Source organism: Gorilla gorilla, chromosome 15, assembly GCF_029281585.2.
Source record: "Gorilla gorilla gorilla isolate KB3781 chromosome 15, NHGRI_mGorGor1-v2.1_pri, whole genome shotgun sequence".
NCBI lineage: Eukaryota > Metazoa > Chordata > Mammalia > Primates > Hominidae > Gorilla > Gorilla gorilla.
The window spans coordinates 123,180,684-123,200,226 of NC_073239.2; the positions used below are offsets into that span (position 1 = coordinate 123,180,684).

General features: G+C 38.5%; 3 gene segments (V, D, J or C); all 3 read right to left on the minus strand.

The window, feature by feature from the left end:
• LOC101124180 (immunoglobulin gamma-1 heavy chain-like) overlaps positions 1 to 19,543 on the minus strand; it is a 411,893-nt gene that overhangs the window by 355,937 nt on the left and 36,413 nt on the right.
• LOC101143562 (immunoglobulin heavy constant mu-like) overlaps positions 1 to 19,543 on the minus strand; it is a 352,381-nt gene that overhangs the window by 271,519 nt on the left and 61,319 nt on the right.
• Positions 5,755 to 9,291, minus strand: LOC134757172 (immunoglobulin heavy variable 3-13-like). The segment is given in 3 exon segments: positions 5,755 to 5,766; positions 8,835 to 9,142; positions 9,246 to 9,291. Coding segments are annotated over 3 exon segments (366 nt in total).

Consider the following 19,543-nt stretch of genomic DNA (forward strand, 5'->3'; position numbering starts at 1 on the left):
TGACTTTTACAGGATTTCAAATAAATGAAACTATGCAGCGTAATTGAAATGACTTCACGGAAGAAAGTGGAAAATGAAGTTGCTGACGTAAGTAACTTTGAAAATGAGGTGGTTCTCTAAGTTTAAATTGTAAAGAAATCACACGTAAACACTCTGTCTAGTAGATAAACATGTTTCCTACAAGGGTACAGCTTTACGTTTCTGAAACGGCTATGCATGTGTCCCGAAATTGTGCAGCTAAGTAATCAAATGGCTTATGGTGGGATGGGGTTCCTCTCTTTGCAGTGGATGGTTATGGACAGTCAAGGAAGGAAGGTTAGAAAGGTCCATGTGGCAGCATAGTTGGGTGGAGAGACCAGTGTGTGCTCATTTTTAATGTAATCAAGTTACAGAAGATTAGATACATAGTTTCAATGTGTCCATAAACATGATTCATATAAACATGCACATTTGCTAGAACAGAAGGTTGAGAGGTCCCAGAAGTACTTATACCACATTAACAACACACATACCCATTATCACAATATTTTATTTTAACACTATTCTTTAAAATCAGAAACAAGCAATCTTTATATAAATGGCTAATTCTATGTATGAAAAAGGTGATAAAGAAACAAGCTTAGAATCTATTGTAATATCAGGAAAGAGGGAAGTGTTCAAAAACAAAAGGATGAGCTTTGCTGTAAGGATGCAGGATCCAAACTAAATGAGCTCCCAGCACCTAATAAAGCTGTGGAGATTTGAACAAGAAAATGAATAATGTAGCATGGATCTTCTTCAGAGTATGAAATAGATGTCCATAAACCAATACGGATGTTAATAGATGATTAAATGAAGAAATGATGGGAAGAAGAACACATCTCCTTATGGAAGTATTCCAAATATCTCAGGTGGATAGTCCTCCAATCAATAGGTGAAGGCTAAGCACTCATGAGTTGACTGTGGCCTAAGATTAGCAACATGGAATAAATAATCACTATTAGTGTATTTTATAATGAGACTTCAGATATAATGCCAAATACATGATCTATGAATGAATAATTTTTTATGTTTTTTATCTAAATCTGTGCACACACACACACAGACACACAGACACACATATATTTTTTGAAATACCCACTGATAAGAGAGAAAAAGACAACCACAGACTGGGAGAAAATACTTCCAAGTCATCCATTTGTTAAATCAATTCTTTGGATTTGTTAAGTGACTTTTATAATCAATATGCAAGTAAACTTACAACTAATAAAAAGAAAACAATGCAGATAAAAATGAACCACATATCAGGAAAGGCATCTCAGCAAAAATTATATAAAAATTGTTTAATATGAATTTTTTATTTGGGACATGTGCATTGAAATAAAAATCAGATGCCATTACTCACCTATCAGCATGGCTAAAACTCACAGTTCTCATGATGATAAATGGTAACATGAATGTGGAAAAACAAGAAATGTCATGCATTGATGGTGGGCATTCAAAACGTTACATGCACAAAATGAGATTTTTTGACATTTTTAAAATAGAGATAAAAGTAGAGTTAAAATGTGAACTTGTGCTTGTGTTCTGAAATATTTACAACATTGATTCAGAAACTGATGTTTACAAAGATTGATTCAGAGGAAGTTCTGTGTCAGATTTGTTAATATGATTCATTCTACAATCCCTGAAATTTGCTTACAGAATAAATGTTGTATGAAAAATCTCTCAAATAACTAAAATCCTGTCCACTCGAGCCCTTGTCCAGGGACCTGTTGCACCCAGTGCAAGTAGCAGTAGGTGAAGGTGTATCCGGAAGCCTTGCAGGAGACCTTCACTGAGGCCCCAGGCTTCTTCACCTCAGCCCCAGACTGCACCAGCTGCACCTGGGAGTGGGCACCTGTGGGGAGGACACAGGAGTGGATGAAAGCCCCCTTGACTGGACTCAATCCCCTCCTCATTACTTGGACCTGGGAACTGCTTACCTGTGGCTGCTGCCACCAAGAAGAGGATCTTGCAGGTCCAGCCCATGAGGAGATGTGCTCTCAGGGGATTCTCTCAGGTGATTCTCTCAGGGCACAGAACATATTTACCTCAGTGGATATCAGTATATTTGCATATTCATAAGACAAAGCCTTTCTTAGCTCAAAGCCCAATCCATGATAAGAAAGGGAAGATAAATGACACATCAGCCTAACAAGAGTGAGATGCAGACGGTCGAAGCCCTAATCCTGCTTGAGGAAATGCATGCCCTGCTCCATTTACAAACATTTGTGGACAGACGTCCTTTCACTGAAGAATAAGCCCATATAGAACAGGCTCCTCACTGTGAGCCTACATTTGATTAGCATAGAGACCCCCTGGATCATTTTTGGAACCATCACTCTCCATCACACTGAGCAGGTGCCTTGGTCTTTTCCTGGACCCATCAGGCACCAGCACAGCTCATTGGTGACTCTGAGAGAGTGATGCTTATGTCCCACATGAGTGTCCAGGAGGGACCTCTGAGATCTACTGGGCGCTCCTGAGACACTGTCTCCAGCACCTGCCTCATGTCCTGATCCTCCAGGGTCCTCAATTCTATTGAACACTCTTGGTTTACAGATTTGCCCTGTGATGCATAATTAGAGCTGATTTTCTCATCTCACAGACAATGGGAATCAGAAGATAAAGCAGGAGTTTGGAGTCCATTATGAACTCTCTACTCCCAAAGTAATTGTCAAGGAATTTGTGTTTAGAACAATTTTGGGTGATTTTGAACTCCATTTATTAGTATTATGTCAAGCATTTACATACTTTCAGTTCATACCCACAGACCCTCACCTTTCCATACTGCTTTCTGACTCACTTGGTCTGTGCACCCGCCACACTCTCAGATCCACCACTGCCCTGTCACTCACACAATGTAAGCAACATTACTTAACACTGAAATCTGAATTTCTTATTCATAGGAATGTAGTTTCTTCAACTAATCTGTACCCATAGAATTAGTAAAAACATGCCTATCCTTCATATTCTCACTATTAAGATATTATAGTTCTAGAAACCCACTTTAAAAAATAGTTCCCAGTGCCTTAAGTTATATGAATGGTTTTGATGTGATAGAATATTTAAAGCATGTCAGCGACTTTTTGAACAGTTATTTTAGATTGTTTTTTCCTGACAAAGGAAAACCCAGGCCCTGAGAGGAAACCTCCTCCGCAGCTGTGCACTTGCTCCAGGGCTGGAACCTGCGCTTGGTGGCTCCCAAGTGCCCCCTTCCACAGAAGCTCTTGCCTTGCAATGAGGTTTCTGTCGGGGCTCACAAATATTTTCCTTCAGAGTCTCTAGCCCAGCACGAAGTGGCTGTGTCCTGGTTTAGAATTCTCCGTCAGTAACACCACATGCTGCTGACACCATGTCTTTTAACAATTGATTAGCCTTACTAAACCTACTGAGGGAGACCCACAGACAAGATTCTGTGACACAGAAGGGACCCCCTTTTCTGAAGCTTCACATTTCCTGAGTCAGTGGACACATAATGAATACAAAAACTTGCAGGATTTGGGGAGTGCCTAGTTTCTTCGCTGGGCTCTTGCAGTTCAATGTTGCACCTGAGAATATCTGCAGGTACAGATAAATTCAGAATAAAGACACCTTTGTATATGCTATTCCAATAACACATATTCTCCTTTCTTACTATTTTCTAGCCTATAAAAAGTGCCTCCTACACACACACTAGGCCTAGGTTTATGGCTTTTTTTCACTTAGCGATCTGAGGCAAACAGAATACAAGTGGAGACTTGGGAAGTGCATGCATTTTTTTTCTCAGCTAGGAACCCTGCAAATGCCCCATGATAAAAGAATCTGAGGTCAATGGATTTGCCAAGACCTTGTCTTCAAAAAATTTATGTCAGAGGCTTCAGATTTTCCTACTGTCCTTGTCTTATTCTCTGCCATTGTCTTTCAGTTTCCCTATGTTCTCCTTCTCACATACAGTCTGTGCATTGCCACACTTTCATCTTTAACCCAGATTATACTGGTGACAAAACAAAGTGTGCATCCTGGAAGTATTATATGTTCTTACAATTGATTCTTAATAATTCAGTCATCCTTTCTTTCTCTGGGCTGTGACCTATATGCAGAGTCTCCAGAAATGAAACTGTTGCTTTCCCTTTTCTGGCTATAACATTATAGGATTATTTCTCTATTGGCTAATTTTATCCACTTTCATGATAAAGGAAGGCTGCTGGGAGGGTCTGTAATGGAGATGGACTACCTTACCCAACACAGATAAGGTTCTAGATATGTCTTTCCCCTGGATGGTCTATCCGGAGAAATGTGCGTGTGTATTTCTCAGAGATTAGATATTTGGATGATTTATCCAGGAAAGGATCTATGTTGCTTTTCACTCGAAGAACCTGGAGGTTCCTGGAGCAAATAAGCACAAGAGTGTGAGGTGTGGGGCCTCTGAGATCTCTCACCCTCACACTAGGTCAGACATGCCCTTTATGTTTACATAGTTCAGATTTACATATAATAAACCCCACAGCCAGGCTCATCTGAATTGCTACATGCTCATTTAAACTCACTGGAGCAGCAGCTGAGTGTAATCATCACATTGAACTCAGAGAAACCTGGGTCCAATACCCTGTTTCTTATAGCTCAGAGAAGCATCACTGACTCCCTTGAGTGGACGTTTCTTCCCTGAAACAGCTTCACTACCAAGTATACTAAAGAGTTGCTGTGGAGCCGCTGTGGGGTTGGATTTCTTCCTGTCAGCCTGTCATGGAGGGTGTTTGGAATGATGTAGACCTTTAAACTTAGATGCTAATCTTTCCCAGTCTTGTTGAAATGGCTGGCCACCCCCAGTCCTGTTTCTCCCCTCCACTCACCTGAATGTCTCCAAAAACTCCATGAACCTAAAGACTCTCTTTTTCATGGATGACTCTGAGGATTCTCAATCTGGTCAGTGCCACAGTCAGAGGCAGCTAATGGAGGATTCTCAGTCCACTGATATGTTGAGCCCATAACATAGGACACATATCCAAAAGTGACCAATTCATGTCAGTGCCAATCAACATTTAATTCAAGGGGCATGATTTTCAGTGCATTGAAGTTTAAAAGCTTCATAATTCTTAACAGAGGCACAAACTGAATGGTTTGAAGAAGTGAGCTCATGGTTAGAAGAAAGCTGACTGCCCCCAGGAAGAGTCTCTTTAAGTAAAACACCTGAAATGTGATGTCCTGAAACCTTGTGAAAATTCATTTCCTTGAGTAAAAAAACAGGAAAGCTATTCTCAAATCATTGGAAGAAAACTTATCAGAAATTTTATCAACACAGCAGTCGAATTCCAGTAAGTCAATCCTTGGGTTTATGTTTCACAACTCAAGAAGCAATAAAGAAATCTACATAATTGGAAGGCTGCTCCAACAGAGGGAATTTTGTCCTATTTAATTAATAGAACAGTATTCATTCAAAGACACTCTCCTGTGGAATCTGTAACTTAAACAGATCTCTGCAACCTGGAAAAATTTTCTCACTTATTTTTCTCTAGACACCCATAAATGCAAAAACACATTTTGTGTGTATGTGCATGAGTGATCTATAGAAATACTTTGCATATCAATGAAAGTTTGGAAAAATGATAACTTCATCACTTATTGTGAACTCGCACTTCACTGGTTTCCGAAATTCTCCGCCTGTGTGAATGGGGCAATGGGTGCCCCTGAGAATATGCTGATTTTCAGACTGAACTTGTTCTCCACTCCTCACTTGACTCCATGGTTTCTCACTCACACTGAAGTCTCTGTGAATGAAAACCCAACACTGATATCCAGCAGATTTTCCTCTTACGAGATTCATATTCTCTCTATCTCTTTCTTTCTCTGCATGTCTCTAACTCCCTATTTTTCTGTGCCATTACTATTTATTACTGAATCATCCTGAATCCTGCCAACAGACTCCATCTCACATTCTGCAAATGTTCTGCCTCAAAGACAATTAGGGGCAAACTCATCCTTGCCCAAGGTGGGAAAACTTTCTGGACTTCCACTAGATTTATTAGAGCCTCATATGAGAACCATGATCAAACATTATTTGCTTTTGGATTATACCTCAAATCTAAAACTGTTCTTCATAGCGGCTATGACATTCTACATTCCCATCATTACCATTATGCAAAACAGTGTGGTGGCTTCTAAATAAATTAAAACAGAAATACCATATGACCAGCGATCCAGCTTATGGAAATATACCTAAGTGGGATGAAATTACCACCCTGTGAAGATACCTGCTCTCCTGTGCTTACTGCAGCATTATTCACAACAGCCAAGATATGGAAACTAAGTGTCTGTCGATGGACAAATGGATAAAGACAATGTGGTATGTGTACACAGTATAACATTATTCTGCCTTATAAAATAAAGAGATGCTGCCATTTTCCACAAGACAAATGGATTCCCACCACCACTAGCAATGCATTGTGTCCATTGCAGCCCCTCCCTGAGAGCCGGCAGATCCAGGTCCAGTAGTAAGGACTGGTTGTGATGGAGCGGCCAGAAACAGTGTAGGTGAGGCAGAGGGTAAGTGTGTGCTATTCAGGTCCAGGGCTGACTCCTGCAGCTGCTCCTGGGACAGGGCATGTGAATACATGGGGAATCAGTCCCCGTCAGTCACATGTACCTACACTCACCCCATAGACCCACATCTGACATCTGAGACACTCACCCTGGGGGAGCCATCACCAGGCACAGGAGAAGACACAGTAATACCGTCTTCTTCATGAACACAACTCTGCATTCCCCAGATGCCTTAGCCCTGTCTGAGGGGAGAGCTGTTAGCTTCACAGTCCAAAAGCATTTTATACCCTGGAGCCTAAAGGATATTTTGGATGTGGCAAAGCCTTGTACTTATAAGAGAGAGGGACATAGGTCTGACTCCCTTTGGATTTGAATATGTTTTATTGTTGTCTGTCTATTTTCAGGTTGACATGAAGCACTTCCTTGCCAAAAACTATAGTCATGACATTTAATAAAATTTGCTTTATTCCTATTTTCCCACCTGTGACATTTGAACTTCTGTATCAAGTGAACAATGTGCATACCTTACAGGAGAAATTACAAAATAACTCTCTAAGTCATCGGTATCACACGAATGCTACCCTGTCCTTACTGCCAAATATCTTCTGGAAAGATTTAAGTAAAAATAAATGATGAGTTGCATTCTTAAATTAAAAGTAGCATAACGTTCAGAAACTCATGAAATCCCTTTGCCAAAGGTACTCCCACTAGAACTTACAACCCATGGTCTGCTTCCTCAAGGACAAAGACAATATCACCCTATGACTAGATTCATCAAAAGCCCATGTATTTTCCATTTTACCTTCAGCATTAGACTCTGATTTATCACATGCCAATACAGCGAAGTATTTTAGGGGACCGATGTGCTATGCAGAAATATTCAACAGGATGTTAAAAATGTCCTAAATAGTTTCTTTACTGCCATCAACTTGTAAATTATTTATTTTCCAAGAGACATCGGAGAAAAACAGTCACAAATATTGTAAAAGGGGCTAATTACCATTAACAACAAATGCAGCAGTGACTCCAGGATGTCAATCCATAGGTTTATGAGTGAAAATGAGGTGGGTTGCATAAATTGTTTTGAGAGGATTTTCCTTGCTTGTAGAGTCAATACCAAGGTTGGCATCAGTATAGGGTTAAACAGTGATTTGCTGGGAAGACTTCCTTGTAGAAGTGGTTTTTATAAGGTCATGGTGGCTTCTATCAAAGGTTGTGGTTAAGCAGAATCCATTTATGGTAGTTCTTGTTATCAGGAGTATGTGCATGGGAAACCTCCTTCATGGTCATTCCTAGTTCCATTTGTCAGGGTTTTAACGCAAGTGGATCTATTTTGATTCTGACAACTTTCACACCCTCTTTCTAACACTGCTGGTGAGGAAGGTGACTCACTCTGTGGCACTTTGCACAGCACAGGATAAATTTCACATCCACATCCCATTTTGTCCACACAAGTTCATCCCCTTCACTACTGTTGGCCGCTTCCATTCCCAGGTGAGTCTCCACATGGCACACTGGAGGGTGCTGAGCAATGGAAGAGAGGAAAGTCCCATCAGCCTCTTCCACGTGGCTGCAGGAGCCACAGACTGAGCCCCGCCTGAGCTGCAGGGAATGGGCTTGAGACCTGGAGCTTTGGCAGCAAGAGCCACATCCCCACTTTACCGGGAGCAGGAACACTACAAGGAAAAGCAAGAACAACAACGACAAATAAAAAGAAATAGAATGGGCTAAGAGCAAAAGGGGCCCCAGATCAGTGATGATACTAAGTTGTATACTTTAGTGTCAGGAGAAGGGTCAGAAGTGAAACCTGTGAAGTTCTACATGACACTGACCCTGGCCCAGACTCTCTATTGGCTGCGATCGCAATTCCTAAAGACTGTCCTAGTCAGGGAATCTCACTGAGGTTTCTGTCCTGAGTCTGACTGGAGAAGACCCCCCAGGCACCCCTGAGTTTCCTCAATACTCTGATCCTGGTGACAATGGTTGAGGGCTTTTCATCTCTGTAAGCATCAGTCTGTGTTTCGTGCATAAGAGAATAGGTTTTCATATTAAAATAATCATTTTAAAAATATGTAGAGATGACGTTGGTAAGCACAGAATTCTGAACTTAGAGAGGTTCCCTAGAGAAACTCTAAAAAGATGAAGTCCCACATCCTGACAGGAAACCAGCCTCCATCTGCACCTGCCTCTGGGGATGACTCTGATCAGTGGGTCCTGTGCACCCCCCGCAGCTGATTTCCCCCAAGCATTCTGCAGGGAGGTTTGTGTCTGGGCTCATACTGACTTCCCCTCACTGTGTCTCTTGCACAGTAATACACAGCCGTGTCCTCGGCTCTTAGGCTGTTCATTTGAAGATACAAGGAGTTCTTGGCATTTTCTCTGGAGATGGTGAATCGGCCCTTCACGGAGCCTGGATAGTATGTGTCACCACCAGTACCAATAGCTGAGACCCACTCCAGACCTTTCCCTGGAGCCTGGCGGACCCAGTGCATGTTGTAGCTACTGAAGGTGAATCCAGAGGCTGCACAGGAGAGTCTCAGGGACCCCCCAGGCTGTACCAAGCCTCCCTCAGACTCCACCAGCTGCACCTCACACTGGACACCTGCAAACACAGAGACACAAAAGTCAGAAATTGCCACACATACCCACTGTTTCTCTCATTCATGCCCATTCACACTCAATATCTCTAGTTCTCCATGAATCACCTTTTAATATAGCAACAAGGAAAACCCAGCTCAGCCCCAACTCCATGGTGAGTCCTGTGTGTTCAGTCCTGATCACTGAATACAAACACTTGGGAATCCCAAGGCTGGGGCTCCACTCCCAGAGCTGCAGGGTCAGGGCTGGGCTGGTTTTCATCAGGAGAGGGAGAGAACTTTTTGCATGTCTGTTACTATATAGCAAGCTCTGGGGTGGGACATCTGAGGAGAGGGCAGGGCCCAGGGCAGATGAGAGCGTCCTTGGGGATTCTGATGACAATGATTGTATTTGGGAAAATGCTGCCTTATTTTGAAATTGTTCTGCGATAAACATTTAACAACTATCATATTTTTAATTTTTTTACCTATGTGTATAGATGATGTTATTTAGGAGTCAGTGGTTTCTTCATGTACAGATGTAAAAGTGAACCCACACATGGAGGGGCTATGTATGTGTCTAAGGGCTTATATCTGGCATGAGTGAGTCCTAGTACCTGGGCCTATGCTCCTCACAGCTGGCCTCAGTTGCTCTGAACCAACTACAGGACAGAGATAAATGGGCCTAGTGTGGTTTGCAGAATCCACTTCCTGCCATGAGAACCTGTGTGATTTTGCTGCATTTACCTAAAAATACAGAGACAACTAGGCGTCAGGCAGATACATTTTTGGTGTATCTGACATTTAACATATTTATTTGTTCCTTCTTATCATCCCTTTTTTGTCTAAAATTTCACTTGTTTACTTGTAATAAATTTTATGAGTTTTAATTGACAGATGATAAAATTCACATATTTAACCTGTACAATAGTAAACTTTGATAAAGAAAATCTCTATTTTCAAGAAGGTGACAAGTCAACTCGCCTCAGAATTCCTCTTGCTGTTTTACAGATATATGTTTGTTTTTCTCCTTCTTTTCTTCTACCATTTCTTTATAAAAGTACTGATGTTTTCATATTTCTTTAGACTAGTTTTTATTCTCTAGAATTTATAAGAATGACATAATATAGTATGTAGTCTTATCTATTTGGCTTCTTTTTCTCAGTAGAAATACTGAGAATTAAACCTTTTATGTTGTATTGTTTATTTTTTATAAATAATAGGTAGCATTTCAGCAAACAAATGTAGCATAATTTGTTTTTCTAAGTTGCTAATTTGTATCTGAACTTTTCATTACTTTGGGTCTTACTAATAAATCTGCTACTCAATTTGGTAATGTACATAGATGATAAATTATAAAATATATTATTTTTGCAACAACAATAACACATAAACAAGAGAATGTGCTATTTGACAAATTTTCTTTAGCATGTCAAATAATTGAAGTTATGAAATAAAAACAAACCTGTAAACCAAAGAGTATCTGAGACTAATCTCAATAGATTTAGGAAGTTCATTTTCCAAGATTAAGGACATGCCTGTGACACAGCCTCAGGGAGTGCTGACGACATGTGCCCAAGCTTGTGGGCACAGCTTGGTTTTATACAATTTAGGGAGACATGAGACATTAATCTATATATATATATAAGATGTACATTGATTTAGTTCAGAAAGGCAGGACAACTTGAAGTGGGGAGAGGGCTTCTAGATCATAGGTAGGTTTGAGAGAAATGGTTGCATTATTTGAGTTTCTGATTAGCCTTTAACTGAATGCACAATTTACAGGAATAGTCACGTAGGCCTTAGTCTGGCTTAGTGAAACAATAGAGTGAAGGGAGCAATCAGGTATGCGTTTGACTTACATGAGCAGAGAAATGACTCTCTCTGTCCTGGGTCCACAAGGATTTTACTTGTGGTCAAATTTTGAAGGAGGTCTGTAGCTTTTAAAAACCTTAGTAGCTATCATTTTAGGGAAAGAATGGAGGTGGGTTTGCCCCAAACAGTTTTCAGCTTGACTTCCCTTTGGCTTAGTGATTTGATGGTCCCAGGGGTTTATTTTCCTTTCAGGAACATGGAAATCTTGGAAGAAATGAGTTCTTGTAGAGAGAAATGAAGCCATAGTGTTAGCTAAACTGAGGCCGAGGCTGCCACATGAAATATAGCCCATTACAAGACAAAGCTACAAACGTGTTGGATTGCTTAAATTCCAGTGTGATAAATGTGTTGTCGTGTGAAATTCTCAGGAACCACATACTGAAGGGCACTGATAAAGTGAATTAAATATGGCCTGAAAAGGACTCCTTACTTCTGTGTTAGAGTCCTTGTGGACAAACTGTAACCTACCTGAATAGGTGGACGAGATTGAAAAGCCAACTTCGGAGCATGCGCCTGTAACAATAGCGGAGTCTTGGCCAATTCCAGCAGCCATACCTCAACCACTCATACACTCTTGAGTGTGCACACTTTGTTTAAATAAGACAAAAGCAACCTGTAACCAATCCAGCTGTTTCTGTACCTCACTTCTGATTTCTGTACATCATTTTTCTAATCTATAAATCTTCTTCCACCACATGACTGCACTGAAGTCTCTTTGAATCTGCTGTGATTCTGGGGGCTGCCCAATTCATGAATCATCCATTGTTCAATTAATCTCATTAACCTTAATTTGGCTGAAGGTTTTCTATTATCAGCATTCCTATACAATTGAATCCCTTTGTTCTAGAATGAGGACACTCAGAAAAATCTTCCTTTCCCAAAGTGTCTGCCTGAGACATAAGGAGAGCCCATACTACTGAAATGCATTCAGACCCACCTCCCTCATCAGCACTACAGAATAAAGGGATTACCTACCATGCAGGGGCAAGCCACTGAAACCGTGATTCCAGAGGCGCTGGTGGATCCCCAGAGGAAATGAGATAAAAACCAAGGTTCGCACCAAAGTTCCATCGAAATGCACCTCTTCTCTGTCATGGAATCAAATCCTTGATCTCCAGGGCATCGCAGAAGATCTAGAAGATGATGATAATAGTGGAGACTATTGGAGCTGTGGGAGGGAACACCTCGGAAAAACAGGAGAAAATATACGTATTTAACTCAGTAGACTTCAAGCTATTTACATGTTAATTAGCTGGAATATTTCATAGCTAAATACCTGATCTAGCATGAGAAATAATAGAGATGACACATGGCGAATGCAACAGTGGGAAGCTGAGGCTCAAGTTCTGATGCTTGTTTACTGATATTTGTCCGCTGGCTGAGGTTCAAGTTCTGATGTTTGTTTACTGATATTTGTCTCCTGGCATGTCCAGAACTTCATGAGTACAGAACTCCTCTAATAGGGAAACAAACACTCACAGGACATGCATTTTTGTTTGAAATAAGTGTAATTCAGGTGCTGGTAAAATTTTCTCCTCAGACTCCTCTGCAGCAGCTCCAGGGCTGACATCTGTGTGGAGTGGGCTCTGGGCCTGCCCTGCAGCTCTGCCCTCACCCTGCAGGGGAGGATGCTGTTTGGGCTCACAGAGCATATTCTCCCAATGTCGCTCTCCCAGAATGAAGGGGCTGTCCCCTGGTTCACAATCCTCTTTCAGCAGCATCTGATGCTTTTGAAATTGTCTCTTGAAACAGTGATTTGTCATTACTATACCCAGTAAACTGCAGAGAGAGCCCAAGCACAGATTCATGAAACCACCAGAGAGTCACTTCCCTGGGACTGTCAGATGCAATGACACAGTCAAGATCCATGGTGAGTCCAGAAACTTTCGGATAATTCATAGGAGCCTCTTATTTCTCTTACAATTCTCTATTCAAAGGTCATGCCAAATAGTATCTTCGCAGAGAGAACTACATGGCTTAAAGCCCACAGAAATGAAAACATGCATGTACATACACATATACACCCCCCGCCACACACACACACACACTCGCAGAGTGGTATGGCTGATTTTTACAGTAATTGGTTCCTAATTTGAGATCTTTCCTAGTGTAAACCGAAGGTTTCTGAGACAGATCTCAACCAAATGAAAATTAATTTTCCCAAAGGAAATTATGTCTTTCCAGGACATGCCTGGAAGAAAAATAAAAGTAATCACAGAAACTGTGTGTGGTTAGTGCCATTCTCCAAAGACGATTTTTAGGGCTTTCAATATATAAAGAGGAAAAGCTGGCTAGAGGGGAAATTTGGATGGTATGAAAATTTACATGTGTAATGAAAAACAAGCACATAGGGAAATATAAAATTATGTAGTTCTCCTGCAGTAAGTCAGCACTTTCCCATGGTGTTCTCATGATCATGAATGAGTCCCATTAGATCTGATGGTTTTATCAAGGGGAGTTCCCCTGGGCAAGCTCTCTCTTGTCTGCCACCATGTAAGATGTCCCTTGCTTTCCTGACATGATTTTGAAGCATCCCCAGCCATGTGGAACTATAAGTCCATTAAACCTCATTCCTTTATAAATTACCCAGGCTTGATTATGTTTTTATTAGTAGCATGAGAACAGACTAATACATTTATTTTGCCAAAGTTAAGAACCCACCCATGACCAGCCTCAGGAAGTCCTGAGACATGTGCCCAAGGCGATTGAAGTACAGCTTGATTTTATACATTTTAGAGAGACATGAGACATCAATCAATATATGTAAAATGTACATTTTTTTTTCCTTCAAGACAGGACAAATTGAAAGGGAGTTTTGCAGTTTAGAAGTAGATAAGACACAGTAGGTTGCATTATTTTAAGTCCTTTATCAGCCTACCACTGATTACACAATTTAGTCAGACTTAGTGAATCTTAATTTTTTCATAAATGATACTGAAGAGGAAGCAATCAGATATGTATCTGTCTCACGTGGGCCTCAGAGGAATGACTTTGAACAGAATGGGAGGCAGGTTTTCCCAGTAAAGCACCCTTGTTGTCTGGAATATCACCGAAGGTTCTTTGTGTCGTGGCTATGAAAATCAAGGACACAGACACACAAAGGGTGAGGTTAGAGCAGAAATGTAATGTGTAAAACGGAAAAAAAGCTCTCTGTCACAGAGAGGGGTCCCAAATGGATTGCTGTGCTGCAGTAAAATGTAAGGATTTTTATAAATGTGCTCGTGGGGAGACGGCATCTTATCAACCTAAAGATTTTTATAAATGTGCTCGTGGGGAGATGGCATCTTATCAACCTAAGGATTTTTATAAATGTGCTCATGGGGAGACGGCATCTTATCAACACAGGGTGCAAAAGCAGGACCAGGTGTGCCATCTGCATAGAGCAGTCTCTGGCAGCCCCATCTCATGCTTTTATTATGCAGGTGGGGACTTAGCTTGGTCTGTTCCACGTTCCTTATCTCCTTCCACCATGCATGTGCTGAAAAAGGGGGGAGGAGTTTCCATGCCAGGTCCCAGGTACCTCCTTGCAGCTGGGGGCATCCCAAACCCCGTGCAAGCTAACAGCTTTCCTATCTCAGTGTGACCCCAGAAAAGGAAAGGAATGTGCTCATTAAGGCCCAGTGTTTTTATTGGGACCCATCCTATGTATGTGCACTTTGGTGATTACACACAGAAATACCCTCTCTGCCGGAGTTGTTTATCTATGTTTTACAGCCCGATCTTTCAGGCTGCTCTTTGTTAGAAGTGATATCTTTGAACTGTGTCTGATTAGAAAAGAAGTTATTTCTGAGCTAATTCTTGTTAGAAGAAAAGTTTTTGCCAGAGACTCTTTCATCCTAACTATCTACCTAAATAATTTCTTTCTATCTCCTATTACACCAGCTGGACTCTTCTCTTTAGCTTAGTGATTTTGGGGTCTCAAGATTTATTTTCTCTTCACAATAGGCAGGTACAAAAGGAGACTTTGTATGTAATTAAGTTGCTTGTATTAGTCCATTTTCAGGTTGCTATAAGGACATACATGAGGCTGGGTAATTTTTAAAGAAAAATAGGTTTAATTGACTTACAGTTCTGCATGGCTGGGGAGGCCGCAAAAAACTTATAATCATGATGCAAGGGGTAGCAAACACATGCTATTTCACATGACTGTAGGAGAGAGAAGTGTTAAGTGAAGAGGGAAGCCCCTCATAAAATTATCACATCTTGTGAGAACTCACTCACTAACAGGAGAAAAGCATGAAGAAAACAGCCCCTATGATTCAATTATCTCCACCTCATTCCACCCTTGCAATGTGTGAATTATTACAATACAAGGTGAGATTTGGGTAGGGACACTGAGCCAAACCACGTCGTTGATTTTATTTTCTTTTAGAATTTACATTGTCTAGCTGTAAGAAAGCACAGTTTAACTTCTGCTGACTTCAAGTCAGGAAAAATATTTAAAAAGGGAAATAACTGAAAACGTTATTTTGGAGACTCGTGCAAAGATACACTTTAAAATTCAGTCCAAATTGTAGAAAATAATATAAATTAAAAAGCAAGTGGACAAGGTTAAAATCTATTAACTGATGCACTATAGTTTATTTTGAAATAATATTTCTCTCTATAATTCCCCAAATTTATTAGAGACAAAATCATAGTAGGAGCAATTTATTTGTAAAATCAGTTTTAGGCTTATGAGACTTGGCCTGGTTTTTTTGTATAAGATGCAGCAAAATAATCATTTAACATATTAGCTCTCTTTTTTTGTTTTCTATTTTTTGTTTGTACATAGGCAATTTTATTCATAAATTGACTTTGCTGGAAATTTTTTATAAGAAATCAAAGGGTAGAATCTTTAAAATCTTCAAGCCCAGCCAATATTTTATCTGTGCCACCAGATAGCTATATGAATTGGGTTGCTTTCTCTTTTTTCAAGTTTCCAAGAAAACTTGGGAGTCCTGGGTCCGTCAGAAATTAAATTGTTTACTTACTACAGTTCAGGGCCCAGTAAAAAAAAAAGAAAAAAAAAAAGGTACATGCCAGTTTTCCCAAGGGGCTTTATCAGCTCTCCAGGTTAGATTCATTTTATAAAGTAAATTTGAAAATATATAATTCAAGTTAAAGCCTTAGTAAAATGACCATTGTCTCCAATTGTGCCCTGTTATGGAAGAAAGCAGATTTTTATTGAACCTGTGCAAATAACTATTTTGATATAAGAATACTCACAGTTTCCAAATTTTGGAGAAATTATGTATATAAGAAGATATTACGTTTTTATTTTTTTCTCAATAAAGTATACCATACTCAATTGTTAACAACTGTGAATAGCTTAAAAGACAAACTTTTCCTGATTCTGAAAAAACAGAACATAAGTAATTAGCAAATGCATTAAAGAATAAGCCATAAAAATAATTTCAGTCTTCTGTCAATTCAGTTCATGCAATTAAGTCCTGTCCTGCTTAATATTAGATTAACAATCATCATAAATGAATCAGGTATCAATGAGAGTCATGGAAGTTTTAATCTCTATACCAATGGCACAATTTATAAAATTGTCACAATCGTATATGTGAGTACTTCTCAAAATTCTATAGATTACTATAAGCCACCTGATAAAGAATCAAAGTAAAACACCAACTGTGGATGACTGAAGTTTTAGAATAGCCATGGTTAAAGACAGAATTGAGGGGAAAATTTGGTTATTTCTGCAATAAACAGAAATTTTACATAATAATCATAAATACTACTGATAAAATATACTAAGACATATCAAATCACTTGAATCTCATACAATTTTGGAAAATATACTCTTTAATTTATATAAATATAGTCCAATTATATTGTCCACATTTATTTAAATATAGTCCAAAGTTAAACGCTTTTGCAAATTTGACGTTGCTTCCTGCATATTTTAATTATACCAAATAAGCTGAATATGTTTAATTTTGGCTTTGGGGACCTAATATCAGAAAAGAATAATGAGGTGAAATGACTGAATTTAGAATTTTATTTTGTGAAGTTTGTCAAATATCAAAAGTTTACAATGCTTGATATTACAAAATAGGATTACAGATTGCTGTAATGTGAGTTATTTATTTAGTCCAGTGAGAACTCGGTGATTTTGAAAGAAAGCAAAAACTTTTATTTTTCAAAGAGAAGAATTAATTTTCTAAACAATAACCCCTTATAAGAACAGCATGAGAGAAGTTAAAACTCTCAATTCTGAAAAATAAATCTATTACATTATAATTACTTTTACCATAAAATTTAATTTCAAATGATCTCTTATAAACTTTTGTAAGTTTTTCAAATTAAAAAGTGGATTAATTCTTCAAGAAACCCTTGTCAATCTGACACATGGCCCAGCTACTAGCCTGGCATTAGTGTGCCTTTAATATTAATGTTTACTGTATAAAGAAACTCTCAAGTAATTTCATCTTTCAAAATTAGCTTTTACAATCTTACAAACCACTTCTTCTGTAACAGTCCCTGGGCCTGGAGTGGTTGAGTAGATTCAATTTTCCAGCCTTGTGTCTTAAGTGTGTGATTAATTTTTATTGTCATTTTCTTCCACATCTCTAGATGGGGCTTCAATTGCTGTCAGAATTTAAAATTTAGCAAGACTCGGTGTCTTTTTTATTTTTATTGTATTTATTTGTTTTTCCTGAGACAGAGTCTCACCCAGGCTGGAGTGCAGTGGTGTAATCTCGGTTTACTGTAACCTCTGCCTCCCAGGTTCAAGCAATTCTCCCTGCCTCAGGCTCCCAAGTAGTTGGGATTACCTGCGCCCACCACCACGCCCAGCTAATTTTTGTATTTTTTATTAAAATGAGATTGTGCCGTTTTGGCCAGGTTCGTCTCTAACTCCTGCCTTCAGGAGATCCACCCTCTGAAGCCTCCCAAAGTGTGGTGTATCCTTTTTAGACCTAGGAATCAAAGATCAGTAATGTAGCAGCACAAGTCCTTTAAAAGTTATGCAGATAGTTACATTAACGTAATAACATTAATTTATATTTTCTCAAAATCTCAGTATTCCTAAGTAGTTGAAAAACTTAAAAACAGCTACAGAGGAAGTATTTCAAGAAAATATAAAATTTGTTTTATGCCAGTTACCAAATGGGAAAAAACACCTTCAGCAGTGTGACTGTGTTTCCCTGTGGGGAAATCCATGCAGATAACCTGCAAGTCAACTCTAATGAAACAAAGTATTTTATTAATTAGACATAGGAAAAATGTGTCTTGGATTACAAGTGAAGATTTTGGTTTCATAGACAAATATAGACATTTAAAAAAACCCAAGAGTGCAGAATACTATATTGAAATAAAACATTTTATTAAGAACTTTAATATAAAAGATTTTTAGCATCAGGCAATAATAGCAGTTAGAAGCTAACAACAGTTAGAAGTTAACACTGTCAGAGGCTAACTGCTGTAAGAAAAAAAAGTTAGATGAGCTGATGAAAAATTTGAGATCCTCTCAAGCCTTCTCAAAAGAGAATAAAATAAAACTGGCAAGACGCAGTAAGAGTTAAACTTTTGGGTTAAAAAATTAAAATATCTTATAATTTTATTGAGTAAATCAATACTTTAAGACAATTTTTCATTCTAACCAATCTTTAGTATATTTATATATTTTTATATGAAAGCCAGATCTCTACAAATCTATAAAGACTATTATAAATACTTCCCTTTTAATTATAGTCAACTTCATAATATGAAGTTATTTTAATAAATTAACTTTTTACAAACCTTAGTTTGACTTACACAAAACGCTTATGGCATACTTGAGCATATAGTTTCATTCCAAACATCACTCTTTCTTAAATAAAGTCATTTTTATTTTAGGATAAAAAGTTACAAGATTCTTTCTCATATAAAATTATTTTTTTTTTATTTTAACCTTTCATACCAAAAGTACTCCTCTATGTCTAAAAATTTCTTTTCTTTTCTTTTCTTTTCTTTTTTGAGGCAGAATCTTGCTCTGTCACCCAGGCTGGAGTGCAGTGGCATCTCTCTTATTTACTGGTTATGTTTAGGATGTTTTATAAGTAACCTCTGAATTAAATAAAATCTTTTTGTAAGAACAAATTTTTTACAGAAATATTTTCTTATAGTATACATTTTTTAAAACAATTAGTAATGACCTAAACATTTAGTCAATATCTATTATTTAATTAAACTTTAGATTTTTAAATTGTAGAACAAGTTTATTTAAAAGGTTTATTTTGTTACATTAACCTAATTTATTTTTTAAATAGCTTACCTAGATCATTTATGAGAACAGTAATACTCATCCTTTAAAGTTTTTTCCCTGTTACCCATATTATAACCCATGAATTTCAGGTGTTTACCTAAGTAAAATTCTTATTAAATAAATGATTGTATTTCCAATAACTATTTACCTGTTTTTTATTAAAACAACAGTATTAAACATCTTATTTGTCAAATTACAAAGATCATTCTGGTTTTAACTAGGTTAATAATTTTATAATCTTCATAGAAATGTTTCACACCATATAATATCTAGCTGTGATTTTAAATATAAAATCACTTGATCAATTGATATAAAC